Raw genomic sequence first — 17,188 nt, forward strand, 5'->3', positions numbered from 1 at the left:
CTGGCCGCCGATCATTCGGACCAACATGCACCATCCATGGGACCGGAACGCGTGTCAACCCGTCCCCTCCTCGAGAAATCAGTGACCAAAGGGTACTGTGAACTCTGCGCTGTCTACGATTTATTATGAGCGTCAACACGATGGAATATGGACGCTTTTTTAAGGTCGTCTAAGCCAGAAGAGTTTATACAGCACAATCAGCTTGGTGGCGGCATTTGGTGTGTTGGATATACCGTGATTGGTATCATTCGTTACCGGCAAGAAGTAAAAGCACGACTACGGAACTAGCAGTCCAAACTGAGTTACCGTACAAAACAGGGAGGTAACTGATAGCCTAATGGTGTGTGATGGAATTCGGAGGTGATTTCCCATATTAGGAGTAGGTGTTAATGAAAACTCAAATCAGTTAAGAAAGAAAGCGATAGAATAAATCATCTAGTAGATTTTGGATGATTAAATTTGAAAAATTATCCAATTGACCCTCAATTGGATGCTCCTTGACTGTTTGATTAGAAGCATTAAACTGATGCCTCAAGAAGCAGGGGATAAACAGTGGCTCAATGACAGCGGTCCTAGAGTAAGGAGAGTCCAAAATATACTCCAAGCTTCCAATAATAAATTTCCCAAAGTAACGTTTAATATAAATAGTCATAACGTAAACAAAATCTGTCGAATTTGTCTTTTCTCATTCAAAATGCCCGCCTTGCAAAAAGGTATATAACCCTCAAGGAAAATTATGTTTCCACTGAAGGCAAAGCGGTACCGTCAGAACAACGTGAATCGGATAGCAAAACAGAAGTTACGACCAATAAACAAACGTCCCTCTCGGTGTCACGCGTACCGAAGGAAATGCAAATCAACCACGCGTACCACACAACAACATAACGCAATAGCATCATGCTTCCACGGTCGACTTCATTGTCATCGAATGTGATCATCATTCGTGGTGATCGCGATGCGTGTTATTTTGGAGAATTGGAAGTAAACAAAAACACCCTCGCTACGCGATTCTACGAGAGGGGAAAAGTACCGGGAATTGGGTAGGTGCACCCTCCCTCCTGGAGAAAATTCCAATTCTGAACGAAGGTTGTTGATTTTTTCAAACAATTTCGTCCGTTCTTAAAGTTGAGGGGCACCCAGAACGAGGTTGGCCTTCAATTTCACTCGGCCATCTCACGTTTTCGCCGATACAGGAAGATTCATTTCATTGAAAAAAACCTCAAGGACAACCGGGGGTACTCACAGCGACCAAACTTTGCATAATGATTAAGAAAATCAAAATGTGGCAATCAATTCAAAAATCCACTGGAGAACCCGAGAACCCCCCGCCTCCCCTCCCCAATTTCTCTGCTGCTTGCTACCGATATACAAATATTACGATGTTCTTTCTTTACAGCTGCTGATAAACGGATGTTTACATGCTTTCCTCGCTTCGTCATCAACACTATGGTCATATTTGAATTACGTTCTATTTTTCTTGAGTCAACCAACGCATTTCTGAAGTGTTTATAACAAAATGATTAAGCCTGTTAATTCGATAAAGAAGCACGAGGTGTTCGCAGCAGGTCCAAATCTAATCGATAATTTAGATGCACAAACGAACGTACAAAAAAACTTTAAATGAACAACTAGTATTAACCAATCAACTAATCAATCCCATCGTTGCCAAGAATGCATCGTTTAACGAGTAATAATGCATCGCAAATTGCTTGTGACCCGCCGAGAGGAAGGCAGTTGCACGTACCAGCACCGTCGACATATTAACGCCGGTAAGATTTGTGACTAATCCGAGCCCACTGACCTCTGACCACGGCTGCGATCGTTTCAACGTATTCCATCTTCCATTCCACTTCGAAACTGGTTTAATGCACCGCTTAAGGCGCCGTTTCTAACGCGACAGCGTCGTCGGACGGAAGGTAAGGTGTGTAAACAACCCCGAGGGTCTCTCGATATATGATGCTGAACTTGAAAACTCCAACAGTGACATCCTGGCACACCAAGGTGGTCCGGCTGGTTCGGATTGAAACATAGTTGCCCGATGCACGACGAACTAACGAACGGAGTTCATCTGCGCCGGGTGGAATGCGTCGATCCTTGCACCATCGTTTGTTGCCGATAACGCGATAAGTAGCGACCTAAGGTTTGACCTAATTTATGTGGGCTTTTCGAACCTCCAAACGATAGCTACGAATGGAATACGAAAACGAATTGCATTAAGCTCCCAGTAAACGGGGCATTTGTGTTTTTCCATCGCATCGATTGGAAGTTACCAAACCCCTCGCCGCGGTGACCTCAACCAACACAGCCTACAAACGAGCCTGCATAGCCCTACGTGTCGCGTATGGTAATTGAAATACGCGAGGCAACCCCCGGCATGACTAGACGCATAATGGCCCTCTTGACGGTCGTGTGTTGTGGGTATGCTGACCGAAGCACTATAATTTCGAACCGTATTGTCACCCACACACCAGTCATCGAGTTTTCGGTACGGCAAACCCTCTCGGAGGCGAAAAACCTGATCGAAAACGAGGCCAGAGCCCATGCGAAACCGGCAAACGGGTGAGCCCTCCGTACCTCTGGCAAACTGCAAACTAACGGGAACGGCAAGATGCAACTGTAAAACTGCACGTAGGGTTCCACAAATCGTCTTCCAAACCGGTAGTTGCAGCCTATTTCAAGGTTTTCCTCACCGGAAAGGAGGGTTGGAAAAAATCTCAAATCGGTTCACGCTTGGTGCTTCTCATTTCTTATCACTTGGTTCATCTTTAAAAGAGTTGCGAAATGCGAACCCCCACAATCACTATAGACGAAATCTACACCTTGAATTTCCTTCCTACCGGAGATAGACGTATTTAACAACCACCCATCACTCCATGCCGAGTGGTTGCATGCTTTCAACAGGTTCAGTCTGTACTTATCCGGTAGGAAAACTAAATGCATTTGAAAGTACGGGTTCGCCTCATCGACGATCAATTGATACTCCTCAATTTTCGATGGCTCGCGTGTCGATAAGTCATGCCATTTCATTCGAAGGGCAGGAGAAGGGCCCAAACACCGTGAGTGAGGATGTAGCGGACATTACAAACTGTTTACGGCCACGCGCCTCCTAACGATCGATCGTTACGGACGTGGTTATTTCTCGGACCAGGGGAAGGAAAGTGATGACACTTGCGCCCATTAACTTGCTGGAATGCCAAAGCTCGGTTCTATTACTTACCGGATTTGAGGAGATCGGCACGAGCTTCAAATTGGAAACCCCAGGGCCAGATCCGATTGGTCGAGCACAAACCGTTGGGGCATTCATGGTCAAGAATTACACTACTTCTAGAGAAGACTACGGAAAAAGGAACCAACCATCGAGAGACCAACACATTTACTGATTCCGACGCAACATATGAACTAGATTCGTAGTCCCATCCTGGCCAACACACCTGGCGCAATCTAGCCCTTTGAGTCACGCACACCTGTGTGTAGCCGGCTTGTACAACTCATGGTAGAATACCAAACAGGTTTTGGACTCTTCCCAGAGCAGATCCTCGATCAAGGCGGATCTCTCGTCGCAAAATATATCACTCGGAAGGCGTTCACCTTTCCGGACTGGCTTTTGCTCGACAGGCACGGAAGAGGCTCTTGCTCGTGCCCCAAGGCCATGCCAACCCGCACGCGCCGACATTCCTCTCGATCCTGGAAGTGCGAGATGCGAGCGAACAACTGCCTACAGCATCAGACAGGAAGAAGCAAAAAGAAACCTCACAAAAGTAACCACAATACTGCCCTTCTACGGGCAAGCGTGTCTCGAGTTCCATTCGGTAACGGCACTCTCGAAACACGTTTAGCTACAAGTTCCAGGACTCGGGATACTGGTTGAAAAAATTGATAACCACGTATAAGCTGTTGTAAACTCCGTGTAGTGCTGATAAGAGTTGTAGTCGATAGGGTGTAAGCAATTAAAATTGGAAATGAATTGTGAAAAAGAAGCTAGTTTTGAACGAAATTAATTGAGGTAAACCAAAAGAGTTGTCCTTCGCGTTCAGTTCTTTCTAGAAAATGCGTCTAAAGAACTCTCGTGACTCTACGAACATAACAACAGAGGAACTCCACAAAGTGACAGACCAACGAGTTAATCAACTGTAAGTGAACATCTCCCAGGTCGAAAACACACATATCAACTACAGAGGCTGACCTTAAACTTGGATCGGCTAGGTCAGTTCCTCCACTCAGGCCACCGCGGACCTCTGTCACTGAAAAGGGAATGGAATGCGCATGGAGAAGGTGATTGAAAAATGGCGATCTCATCTTGACTGTAGCAACAATGGAGATCTGCTGTATGACAACTTCTTCCGTAGGGCGCGTGTGAAAATAAGAGTAAAAAACGTACCAACGCTATTTCGCGGCAATAATGAGTCACCTCGTGGGAAGATATATTGTTAATCATAAGCTACAGAGTACGCCGTCCGCTGAGGGTTGGGTGCTAACATTCCATCATCGGAAGCTGAGTCACGTTTCAATTTTTCGACCGACCGTGGTGTTCTACATATTCCCTCAAATGATTGCAACAGCATCGTACGAAGGCATTCCGAAACACCAAGAATCAGCGAAGTTTATAAGTCCGCGCCACGCTGTAGGGTCAACAATCTCTACCTATCCCGTGCTACAGAGGTTAATAGCTTTACCTAACCTTTGCAAGCTCGCCAAGACAGACGCGATCGAAGCCCTACAGCGATCGAGCACGAAAGATCGCAACTTAAACGCCCCCTCTTAGCATTGGAATTAAAGGGAGAACCTTTGTGTTGCGGATCGATCGAGTCGCGACTTTTCCCCTCTCGAGAACCGATCGTCAAGTGCCGTGGAATTGTTTTCTGCGGTTTATTAGCCCGAAGCGGGGACCAATATTGGTTATCGGTGGTTCTTAATCATCCTAATCCGCCCGGGGGAAACGGCGAAAAACGGTTTGATTGAAAGGTGTGTCCGCCTGTCCATAATAATGCTAACAGCCAAGCTAAACAGCTGTTATTTATTGACGTTAGGTGGCAACGGCCAACGTTCACTGTCGTATCGAGCTCATAAATTGGGTCACTTCATGAAGTGCCAAGTGTTTGCTTGGGGAGAGTCCGTGTCGAGGATGACTGAAATGTTTGAGTAAGGTGATAGGGCATCATCGTTTTAAAATAGACGAATAGAATATAATACCTTTATCACAGGGAGTGAATGGAAATAAAAAACATAACAAACATTTTCTTAACGAGATATTTAAAGCAGAATAAATGTCTATGTTTCCTACCATTCACTAACTTTTGTTTGCTGCAAAAAATAACTGCTAACAAAGGAGGCATTTAACTTCAAGCTTCCCGGAAGCCTGGTTGTTCGTGACTCTGAATCGAAAGCAAAAAGGAATGGTTGTGATAACTTTACGTTTATTCGGACTCCATCAAGCGTGGTGACTTGCGCAAATCTGACCTACGGACTAGCCGTTTAATGTCGTTCAAATTGTTATCGCATTGAGTGCTGCTTAGCTAAGGGTTTCCTTTTTTTACTCTTAACCCAGACGAAGCACCTGTTTGACACGTTTTTATTCTGAGCCGCCTCAAGGTTGTTAACGGATGAGTTAGAGCATCGAGTGGCGATGTAAGCTTAAGCAATAGTTTGCTACAAGTGTGCTCATGGAGCTAATAAAAATAATTAGCACAGTGGACAATAAGGGTGTTGTTAAATAATTCTTAAGCCCATAAAGCAAAACTAACCCAAGATTCGAGAAATTCTCAACGTATACCAAAAACCTGGAATTTTTATATTGACCTTAGAAACGCTGCCCAATTTGCACTTCATTTTATGGCCGGTAGCAATTGACGCCAACTGTACAAAATAACAAACTTGCGGATAATTTCCCTTCTGGAATGCAGAACAACGAACTACGCAAGCACGTTGTTTACGATTGTCCACGAGAAACTTTCCAGAGCACTTGCGCCGCCGAGGCAGCATACTTAGTTTGTCTCATTTAGAGATCTCTAGAACAAACCTTCACTATCGCGATGTCACCTCGAGAAGGGAACCCGCAAATGGAGCCTGTGCTTGGAGAACACAGACGGCATTACAAGCAATTCTATGTGAAACTATAAATATTCAATCTCAAGGACTACACGGACGTCAGAGGTGGATTGTCTACGGTGAAGAGTTGCTGTCCCTGTGTGGTACTATCCGACTTTATGGAACGCTTGTTGGCGTCCTCCTGGAGCGTGTGCATATGAGCCGGAACCAGTTTTTATTAAATAATTTAAATATGTTTCATAATCGTTTAGAAAGTATAATGTAATCCCCAACGTAGATTCCTACAATTGTCTCTTCAATGTAGTGTTTAAATTGATAAATCGTCCACTGCAAATCACTGCGCATTGAACTATCTTCATCAGGAACGAGGTTTCCATCGAGGCCACGGGTAGTGATAATCCTTATCAGTAAGAGTTTACACCGCGCTTGATCAACAGTACATAAGTTTGCGATTCGCCCTAACCATGTCGATGTAAAAGGGCCACATCCACTACAAACGTGTGGAGTTGGGTACTAAAATGGCATGACATACCTCGAAACGATGGCCACGCGAGATGGCGTTGCAAACGACGGTCGACTCCCACGACGCCACTCGCTAGGTAATCTGATCGTGCGTAGAATCACGTCGTCCTTCTCCAGACGGAATGTCTTCTTGATCAGCTGGCGTTGCGTTTCTTTTTCCAGAGTTTCTCACGACACCACGTCGGGGTTTCACTGTCCCACAATGGTAGCAACAAGGTAGCACAGCATAAGAAAGAAAGATGGTATGTAACAAAGGAAACACTTCCAAAGCTCGAGTCACAGCACGGCTTCGGATCCTCGAAACGCGGACCGGATGGTGATTCTCCCTCGGACCGGGGAGGTTGTTGTTCTTGAACGTCTCCGCTGGAAACACGCCAACGTTCTGGCTCGACGAGCAAACAGTAACTGACTCGTACTCGCGCTTTTCGCCGATTCTCGACTCATTACAACGCGGCGTGCGAGCGAGTGCGCGTGTCTCCCGTTCCGACCCACCGGATGTTTACCCTGCTGTCCTCACCCCTTGGCCCGTGCGTGTGGCGCGGGAAGAATGGGATGAATGTTTTGTTTTGGTTCGTGCCGTTTGACGGTGAACCAGAACTCCCCTGGGGAGAGGGAAGGGGCGAGATCGCTGGGCGAAGAATGTAAACCATTGTATGATTCCGACGTACTTCATGTCTTCATGTAGAACCGGACTCGCGGGTTTGTCCGCGCACTCACACTGGTAACCAAGGACCGGATGATTCCTACAACGGGGCGAAAGCGCCTTCTCCTGTCGTGCCTGTCTGCGTGTCTCGTGGATCGAGGCCACCGAAGAGGATCGAAGAACGAAGCGAAGGAAAAGTTCTTGCCACCTGCCCACATCCTGCGTCCGTTTGACTCGGGTGGGGAGCTCGAGGCCGAAAGCTACCTTTGTGTGCCCACCGAAATACTATGCTATATCTTCTGCTGCCGGCCACGGAAAGCCATTAAGTCCACCGTATCGGACACAAATCGAATGTCCGGCCGTGATTATAAGGTGTGTAATTATTTTCTGGAACGACAGAAGAGAGAAAAACTTGTTCTGTAGCATGCATATATGTATGTATATTTAGAAACGGCTTCGAGCCTAACTGTAGAACCACAGCGTGTGACAATTATCGATCGATCGATCCGTTAATAAGGGCCCGTCCATACATATGCAGGCTACACACGTGGCGCGCGGGTGCACGCTCGCGGGACCAGCATAATTAAATGGTCCCCATATGCATGAAATGGTTTCTAGTTGGGGAGAATGATTATTGTAGAACGGCGAGACTGTTGGAAATTCAATTTAAGGCAGGCTAGGAGGCTACATTACTTAATCGCATAAGAGCATCAATCAATAACATAAAGAAGGTTTAAGTGGTTTTTCATGTTAAAAAAAACTACGTTAAGGGATAACAAAAACAGAAATAAAATTCAAACAAGAAGTTAATATATACATATTTTAAAATAAACAAATTTGTCATCATCTTCATCTTGCGTGGACGCTGGTTCCGTTTTCAAAAGAGACCTCTTTATTTTTCTTGATTCATTGTATCTGTTTTCTCATTTCTGTTTCCCTCGTTCCCCACATTACCCCCCCACTTGCTCAATGCTATTTTCACTTTTCGACAAAAAAAACACAAAAAGAGAAAAAAGGGGGCACAAAAAAGTTGAAAGTATATGCAATAGTCAATTATGGTTAAGCTTATCAGGTTCTTTACCATTTCTCTTTAACGTACTTTTGATTAAATGTAGTGTAGATTTTATGCTGTTTGCTTGCGAGCTCTCTTATGTTGTTTTTTGTTTGTTTCGTTTTGTTTCCTCCTCTCCCCCCACTAAGCTTTAGTTTTTTGTCCTACCATTCTTGCTCTTTCTGTCTCCCTAATATTTTTCTTCGATTACCTTCTATAACAGCAAACTGATTTATGTTGACTGCACGAAATCACACGCGCGTCAATGAAAGAACCGAATGTTGACGTGTAAATAGGTTCAGAAAGGCGACAGAATTAAAAAAAAAAGATATACCGTCTTAGCTGTCGTTAAACACCGTTGGTCGTCGGTTTCCTCCGGCCGAAGTGTTCCTACTCTATTAACAACACTCTTCCTTCACGCTCCCAAATAGCTTAAAGCGTAAAGAACAAAGATTATAAATGAAAAATCTCGTTCGCAAACATCAATCAATCATCCAAAAGGGAAAACAGAAAAAAGCATATTGGTTTCCGCGGCAATTTCCAGCAAAACATATTCTAAGTAACAATATACGGGTCAGGTTTTTTAGTGTCTCTGCTCAAATCGATGTGTTCCTCCTATGCGTTCAGAGTGTTTGTTTTAGTGCGTTTTTGGCGGCATCGTGTTGCACCGGGACCGGTAATAGCGCCGTGCAATTGTTTGTTTTTCCCTTAATCTTGTTTTGCCTTAATCTCTCTCTTCTGCTTTGCATGCGTCGCTACGCTTCGCGTGTCGTTTTACAATTTCACAATGAAGAACAAAATATTAACCAAGAAAACGGTCTATTTTAACAGGCTGATGACTTTAAAAGTTCTCTGCTTACAATATTAATGGGGCATTTTTCACTTCGCTACCTGCTGTTTGTATTGGTTATGCCGTTCCCACATGATGTCGTCCCGCAATCGTCCGTTCCGATTTTTCTCTTCGTTTATCACACGACAATCTTTTTCCTTGGTTAGCTGCTTTGTCCCGTGTTCCAGGAACCCAGATTTGCCCGACTTCCGTTGACCACCCGAGCAACGTTTATTACCGCTCAAACACGCTCCCTCCTCTCCTGGATCTCCCCATGTTTGCGTGTGGTTTGTTGAAAGGATATCAACCGGCAATGCAACACTTTCATTCCTATACAAATATATTACCATGTTCTTTCTTTTAATATTATTGTTCCTGATGCGTATTAGATGTTGGGCGTGAATTCGTTTGCATGCGGCGAATTATTCCCCACTTCGCGTTCGCATTAGCTTATTACTCTTACGTTTAGCTGGCCAACAACATTCGCCATGTTTACGCTGAGCTGGCTTCGCACTTTACACATTTTTTTTTCTTTATGCTAGTAGTGTTTTGTTGTTTCATTAATCATTCAGTCCGTGTCGCGTTCGCGATCGTTTTTTTTTTTGTTAAACCTGTGGTTTGTGTACGCCCTTCGCTTATGGTTTCAGCCATTCTATCGTTTCTGTGTGTGTGTGAAATTCCACTTATTACTTTCTACCGAGTACCGTTTCTATTTTTGTGTCGCAGTAAAAGGCGATTGATGCGTTGTGGTTTTGTTACATATTTTTTTCAATTCTTTTCAAGCTGCATACACCCCTTGCTTCAGCAAAAGCTTCTGCTGCTTGCCTACCTGCTACTGTCCCGTTTGTCGAACTTTCCCTCCCCCCCCTCTAAATGTTGAAAGGATCGTGGGTTGGGTGTAAAAAACGCCTGTACACTCTTCGCCATTATAAAATGGTGCTTCATAAGGGTTCGCGTAAGCTAGTTGCATTTGGACAGAGGGTGAAGCATGCGCTTCACACTTTACTCGATGATGTATCCTAGGCGAGCGGAAGATTCGGAGCAGCCTGCATATTGTGTTTCGGGTTTTGCGCGGGTTTTGAGCTACCTCTTTTAGTCGTTTGCTACAACTTTCGCACGGGAACTGCTCGTTGTGCCGCTCAAGCAGGCACACACACAGACACACACACACAGAGCCAAGGAGAAGGGTAGGAGAAAGTAACGACGGTGAATAGATAGAGCTGGAACCGGAACCAGTTGGAAGTGCTTGTTGCTTCATTATGTTCATCAACAGTGCGCTACACAACGACGGGGAACGGCGTGGTGGTATTTTTGTTTGTCTTGAGAGGACGTCTTGAAAAGTACTTCGATAAACTGCGTTGCTCCTTGTGGCTGCGTGTTTGATTTGTTTGTTGTATGTTTTTTTTTATTGTGTTGGCCGGTCCAAGGACATCGTGTTCCGTTGCCAATGACAGGAATTGTCTCTATGTTAACCGTGGCCCAGTTTATTCCACAACCTTAAGGACTTTTCCGATGGCGATGGTTTTATCTGTCAAAACGAAGAACGAAACATGTGACACAACACGTCCAAAAATAAACCATGAAAATTTGTAGTAAAACTTACTCTCGTCTCGAAGCGTAAAGCGGCCCATCTGAGGGAAGAGTTTAAACTGCTCTAAGCATATCAATCCGGAGCATTCAATTCTCATAATGGCGACCTGATCCTGCTTCACGAAGCGTGGCCTTGTCTTCGATTTGTCTCCCGTTTTCTTATCAACTAAACAAATAAGAGCCTGCGAAGGGAACGGAAAAAGAAGAAGAAAATAGTGTTAGATACCTAAGTCAAATCGCAAAAAATCCGTGTCAACCGTACCTTAACAGTAATTTCTTCCGCAGCACAGTGTATATGCATTACCGCCGAGTATCCCGCACAAATGATTGACTTGTGTTCTAGGATCACGACCTGCGCATCGAATATCTTGCCCGTTTTGATCGGATTGGAAGCGTCGCACAGGACGAAACCGGGCGATACGTCCTCCTCCTCTATGCCCTGATGGATTATAAGAAAAGTAGAGAAAGTTGTATAGAAAGTAAATCCTACGAAGATGAAACATACCTTCACTTTGATTTTAACGTTTTCGCCTGGCCCCACGGATGTCACTTCCTCATCGTCGGACCACAGCTGATCAACGGCCACTTGAGTCTGGAAAGAAGGGAAAACCAATTATTTTAGTGCGGAAGTTTAAAGACATCAATTACCCTAAGAATCGTAGCTTTACATGACTTTAAAAGAAGTTACATTATCAATGCATACTTACTCTATTAGGCATCACTAGCAAACAGGTGCCCTTCTTTGCCACACCGGATTCCACTTTTCCCATTAGCACCGTGCCCATGTCCTTGTATTTGTCCACAATTGGCATTATGAACGGACCGTCGGTTTTACGGTTGAGTGACGGCAGCTCGTCGATGAACGGAATAAAGGCCGGACCCTGGTACCACGGGCAGGTTGATGCATCGATCGGTTCCCGTAGCCCCTGCCCAGTAATTCCGGACACCGGCATGAACGTAAGATCCTTCAGCGGGTTAAATCTATAGATGTATAGCAAAACGGTTGGCGTGTTAGTCAGCGTAAAGCAGAACGAGTGGGTTGTCTTTTGCCCCCTACCCTAGTTTCTTGAGGTATGGTAATATTTTGTCTTTGCATTCGTTGTAACGCGCCACGTCCCAGTTGACCGTTGGGTCGTCCATTTTGTTAACCAGCACGACGAGATGCTTGACGCCGGCGGTTTTGGCCAGCATCGCATGCTCCCGCGTCTGCCCGCCTCGATCGAAGCCGGTTTCGAACTCACCCTTTCGGGCGGAAATCACCAGCACCGCTAGATCGGCCTGCGCCGCACCGCCGATCATGTTCGGCACGAAACTCTTGTGTCCCGGCGCATCGAGGATGGTGAAATGCTTCTTCTCAGTCTCAAAATAGGCACGACCAACTTCCACCGTTTTTCCCTTGTCACGTTCTGTGCGTAAAGAGAAGATATGCGTTTACAACCAAACAAACGACTTACGGGGACTTCGATTCGATTCGCCAAAACTTACCCTCCTGATTTGTATCGAGCGCCCATGATAAGTACCAACTTTCTCGCGATTTTTCACGCGCCTCCCGTTCGTACTTCTCGAGCGTTCGTTTGTCTACCATTCCGGTGAGCGACATGATTTGTCCACCGATCGTTGATTTACCGGCATCTACACAAGTCGGGGACAGAGGGAAAGGAAATAGCATTAAACCGTCACCGGACGACCTTCACACGCCGTCGAACTTACCGACGTGTCCGATGAAAACAACGTTCACGTGTTCCTTTTTGCTTCGACTTTCCTCCAACTTCGGGGGCTTCTTTTTCGCCAGTTTCAGCGCGGCATCACCGTCGCCCTCGCCGTCGTCCAATTCCATTTCCTCATCTTCGGGCGTCAGGATTGAGTCCTCCTCTGCGTCCCAGCTGTCGAGTGGTTCGCTTTCTGTTGTTGAAAGAGAAGAGATGAAGAGAGCGTAACGTAAACAGTAGCACATCCGACCAGACAGACGATTCCACTGATATGATTTTGATAAAAGACGTCATAGCTACCACCCACTTTATCCTATTCTAGACTCAACATGGGGTGGAAGAGATAAATTTCCTTGTTATTTACGTAGATGATCATTGGAGGAAATTTATTCCATCGCCACAGGCGTCTAGCGAGTCCACCTGCGGCGAAAACTAACATTAATTTGCTTCAACCAGCTTTGCTGCATTGCGTTAGTCTCTGGGCGCCTCTGGGAACGTTTAATTTATTTTGCACGAACTGAACTAACCAAAAAAAAATATCGTGTTTTGGATCGAATCATGCTGGTCTCGGGCTAAAATGAGGTCACACAAGAAAAATGAGAAACACTAAGATACTTTTCCTAAGCAAAATACAAGGAGCAGCAGGAACGGGAACATATGGTATCGATTTCTAATCAATCACACTGCACCACCTTCCCCAATGCACCGATGCACTAAAATTCAATAAAACGTTTCCCACAGGATATTCGCGTGAACTAGATCCGCTGGAGTTGTTCTGGAGATGTATTTGTATGGCTGAAAAGATGCGTTCCGAGGGACGGAGCAGACACACACGGGGAGATGGTAGATAAGCCATGCACAAAGGAATCTCGCGCTACTACAGTGTGGCATACTGGCAGTTAAGTATGCCAAATACAACTTGTAAAGTTGCATTCAGTTAAAACCACACAAGGATTTTCATACGCCTGTCAAACTCCAACCAATCCTTCGATAATCCGGATGATGATCTCATCGTAGTAGCCGTCGTTGCCATCGTCGTCTACTGAGCACTATTGGACTTCTATTGCTTTGGGCACAATGATAACAAACGGACCCTCTTATCTACGATACTGATACCACCGTGTCGGTGGACGAACGAATTACAATGAAAAAGTTCTCTACCACTCTCTTCCCGTCCAACTCTCTTTTTTCACTCCTAGTGACTTCTATTGGTGTCAAAAGGAAAAAAGAACGTGCGTCTAGCAAGTGCACGAGCGGAGAATTTTATCGTTGTGTTTGGTGTGGCTATAGTCCTTCGAAGCATGCGGTACTTTTGTACAGTCCTGGCATGCTTAGCAGTGGTGCTGCATCTGTTCCACTAAATTATTCATACGCAAGGCAATTAAGCGAGCTGGTTACAAATCAATTGTACCGAAATTGGAGAGCTTAAACGAAACTTTCCTGCTTTCTACGAAAGTCACGCGGGGAGTTTTGTTCTGTTCAACAAGCATAAGATATGATTCATTCTTCCGCTCAGGGGCCACTTGGTAGAAACGGGAGTGAAGTCGTGCCACCGCCCACTTGAATTCAAACTACAAGTGGAGGCCGCCGTGTGCGTTTCGGGGCCAAGTAAACCCCGCGAGAGCACTCTGCCCATTCATAAAAAAGAAGGACAATTCAAAGAGGTCACGGAATGCTTCGGGCATGTAGAGTTTGTGCCGCAGAGTGCTGGGCCCACCGGTGATTATGATATACGGCCACGCAGCAGTACACACGGAGGAGGGTAAAATTGCGCTAGCGTAAACCGGTAACGCGCGAAACGATCCCACTGTGGACAGGCGGATGTGGCAGCGATGGAAGCGAGGAAGGACGGCGGGGGATTCCGCGATCCGGCGGATGAAACAGCATTTTGACACATCATGCACTCTCTGCTGTCACTTGCATGCTCTTTTGGGCGAGCAAGAGAGTGGGAAAGCAAGAGCACTGAAAAGGGAAGGATAATGAAAGAGAGAACTTAAAAGCCACATGTCCAAACGGACAAAGAGAGCGCGAGAGAATGGTGTAGTAAAACTCCTGGTTACCATACGCAAAGATGGAACACCGCGATCTAGAGCTCTTTAAAAGGGATTTTTCATCAATGAAGCTCCGCACCACACCACTTCCTGAGATGCAGGGACCCTTTTGCCTTTCCCTTCCTTTCACGACACTTTCAGCGAACACAATTTTACCATTGTTTTCTGGCGTTTTGATGACCACATCGTCGTCCCTCTCCATGGGCGTTGGGGCGGACGAGGACGGCGGTGTTGGCGTGGCAGCAGTGGACGTCGGAGTGGTTGCACCGCCGCCGCCACCACCGAGTCCGCCACCTCCGCCACTGCTGCTGCCGGCACTCGACGTGGCCGACGTGGGCACTACCGTGGGAGCGGCAGGGTTGGCCGTCGTTGGGGAACCGCCACCGCTCGTTGTTGCTGCTGCCGCCGTCGCTGGCACTGCCGTCGATGCCGGTGCGCTCGTGGACGATGTGCAGAAACTGGGAACAAACTCCACCGCGTTCACGTTCAGCGTACTGAACTTGGTGCTAACCTCGTTGCCATCGGTTTCCTGTGCCATTTTCCTCGCTTTCTTTTCGCTATGCTGCCTGTGCTCGACTTCTCTGCGAGTCAACGCTCACTTTCTACTTTTCTAAAAACGACTGGGGCTGGCGGAAAGTGATTGCGATCACGAAACGAGCTACGCACACCTTATTTTCTTCTTGCTGCTCGGTGGTGCTTAGATAAACCCTCCGCACCAACGACTTTTCTCTCCCGCACTGCCTGCAAGGGGCAAGGAAAGCACTACACGAGTTTCACGCAACACTTCACCGGAAGGTGGAGGGGCGGAGCATACGCACGAGAATTCACGGCGCAAACACGGCGGAACCGAGCAAAAAACGGGACCTCAGACCGGCGGAACGGAAACCGTGATAGCGGGACGGTGAGAGATAGATCTCAGCGGGCCGGAAAGACACGTTCGCACACTACACACCACACCAACCCACCGCCGACGTTTCGCGTGCTGGTGGTACGCACGATGGAATGCCGCCGTGGCCGGAGCGAAACGAAAAATAAGTGGAAAAACTAGAGAACGAAACCGTTGGAAAAGTGCACGAATTCCGTTCGCTGCTCACACGCCAGTGTTCGCTTTCCTGAGGTGCTGAAAAATCAGGAAGCAAATTCGCTGCTACCACACGCGCTCCGCTGTCACACTGGTCTTTTCCACATTCGCAAAAGATGGCCACGACTGAGTTTTTCGTTTCGTTCAAGGTGAGACCTGAGAGAGGTGAGCTCAAAGCTCCCGCCTGACAGCAATATTGGAGTGGACTTTGACAATCGGGATGAGCTTCTCATTGATAAAATTATCATGTTCCCACTGTTAATTTGGATAGGCTGCCCACAGAACGTTCCACGTTGCTTTCTACTGACTAACGAAACAGCTCAATAACAAAAATAATAACAACTGGCATGCGAAAACCTGAGGCAAAACTCAGAGCAATCCTCAAAGTCCATTTCACTATGGCTGTCACGATGATGTATTAGGCTAACCTCTCTGAGAACTTCATCTGTTGAACCACCTTGACTCTCTCGTATTTTAGCTGTCAACAAAAAACTCGAATACAATTCGTTTACACTGCTCGGTTCACGGTTCGGAGATGTTGTACGCACTGCTGAATCGCAACGGATGTCTGGGTAATTAAACGCTGTTAATTTCAAAATAGCCGTTATATGAAAAGTCCTGTTCCAAACGACTTCAACAAAGACATTTACATAATAAATTAAAATTTAATATGTTCTCTTTTCGCCGCAAACATTGAATAATACTTTAATCTCTTTTGAACTTTGATATATACTTACACTGTTGATATGAACCCTTTTTTTCTTTATTCAACTTTAGCGCCATTGTATTAAAACGCCCAGTATCCAATTCAAGTTTTATTTGTATTTTGCATTGTTCGACACATGTGAAATAATCGTGCTGCTGATAAAACCAATATCGAAGCTAATCGCACATTACAAATCACAAACCCATTTCTTATCTGCTTTTCAAGCATGTATAAGTCCTGTCAATATAGTTCCCGTAATACCGGCCTTACATGAATTTTTAAACAACAGTTTTCCCAAAAAGTTTAATGTAAATGTGATGTAAGTAAAATAATTTCGAATCTTCTCCCAAAGACTGTTCAACATAATACATGTTTTATCCAATAGGAAAAATATTGGCTTGGTTTGTTCAGATAATAGCTATTCCAAAACATACGAATAAACGTACAAAATTCCAACATTTTGGCGACAGAGTAGATCAAGTTCAAGAGAGAGGGCGTATTATAAATTGTTCATAGACACGATCGCTACGCTTCTTACACTCTACGTGGTGAATCGTTCATTATTGGTTCATGTTCTATGCTAAGACACAACATTCCTGGAGAAGCAGGTAAAATTAGTTCCCTTCGATCTGGTAAATAGTGTTGACTGTTTGTTTTTAGCAAAAATTCTTCTAAAAATTTGCCACAAGTAACCTTAAATTTCTATTTATACGAACGTGTGAGTTTCTATGGATCATAATTTGTAGCAAAAATGTTTGATACTGAATGAGAGTTTCAAAAACATGCTGCTATCCACCTGGTACGGTTATGAGATATCTTTAAATGCTAAGCAAATTAATTTGCTCGTACCGAAGATCCGTATCTTGAGTAAGATTCAACTTCAATTAACAAAGTAATGTGACGTTTGACAAACTGCATTCTAGGGATGAAAATTGTGAAATGGATCAACATTATGTCATGG

The 17,188-nt window shown here is 45.4% G+C and overlaps 1 protein-coding gene across 1 annotated transcript; it reads right to left on the reverse strand.

Annotated features, from left to right (window-relative positions):
- Positions 1-10,252: 10,252 nt before the first annotated feature.
- LOC131281091 (eukaryotic peptide chain release factor GTP-binding subunit ERF3A) lies at positions 10,253-15,615 on the reverse strand. Its single transcript, XM_058310345.1, has 9 exons — positions 14,597-15,615; positions 12,391-12,582; positions 12,166-12,312; positions 11,738-12,086; positions 11,388-11,661; positions 11,186-11,272; positions 10,943-11,119; positions 10,694-10,862; positions 10,253-10,618 (listed from the first exon to the last, which is right to left on the reverse strand). The coding sequence occupies exons 1-9, from the start codon at positions 14,976-14,978 to the stop codon at positions 10,575-10,577; spliced, it is 1,821 nt and encodes a 606-aa protein (XP_058166328.1). The 5' UTR covers positions 14,979-15,615; the 3' UTR covers positions 10,253-10,574.
- Between the last annotated feature and the right edge of the window lie 1,573 nt (positions 15,616-17,188).

This window comes from Anopheles ziemanni, chromosome 2, assembly GCF_943734765.1.
Source record: "Anopheles ziemanni chromosome 2, idAnoZiCoDA_A2_x.2, whole genome shotgun sequence".
In the NCBI taxonomy this organism is placed as follows: Eukaryota; Metazoa; Arthropoda; class Insecta; order Diptera; family Culicidae; genus Anopheles; species Anopheles ziemanni.

What these genes read in the sequence shown, in the direction of transcription:
- LOC131281091 (XM_058310345.1), bottom strand. Translation starts at nt 14,978, where the DNA reads ATGGCACAGGAAACCGATGGCAACGAGGTTAGCACCAAGTTCAGTACG. An exon ending in TGTTTTCATCGGACACGTCG is followed by an intron (nt 12,313 to 12,390) that starts GTAAGTTCGACG and finishes CGACTTGTGTAG; the next exon opens with ATGCCGGTAAATCAACGATC. An exon ending in ACGTTAAAATCAAAGTGAAG is followed by an intron (nt 11,120 to 11,185) that starts GTATGTTTCATC and finishes ATAATCCATCAG; the next exon opens with GGCATAGAGGAGGAGGACGT.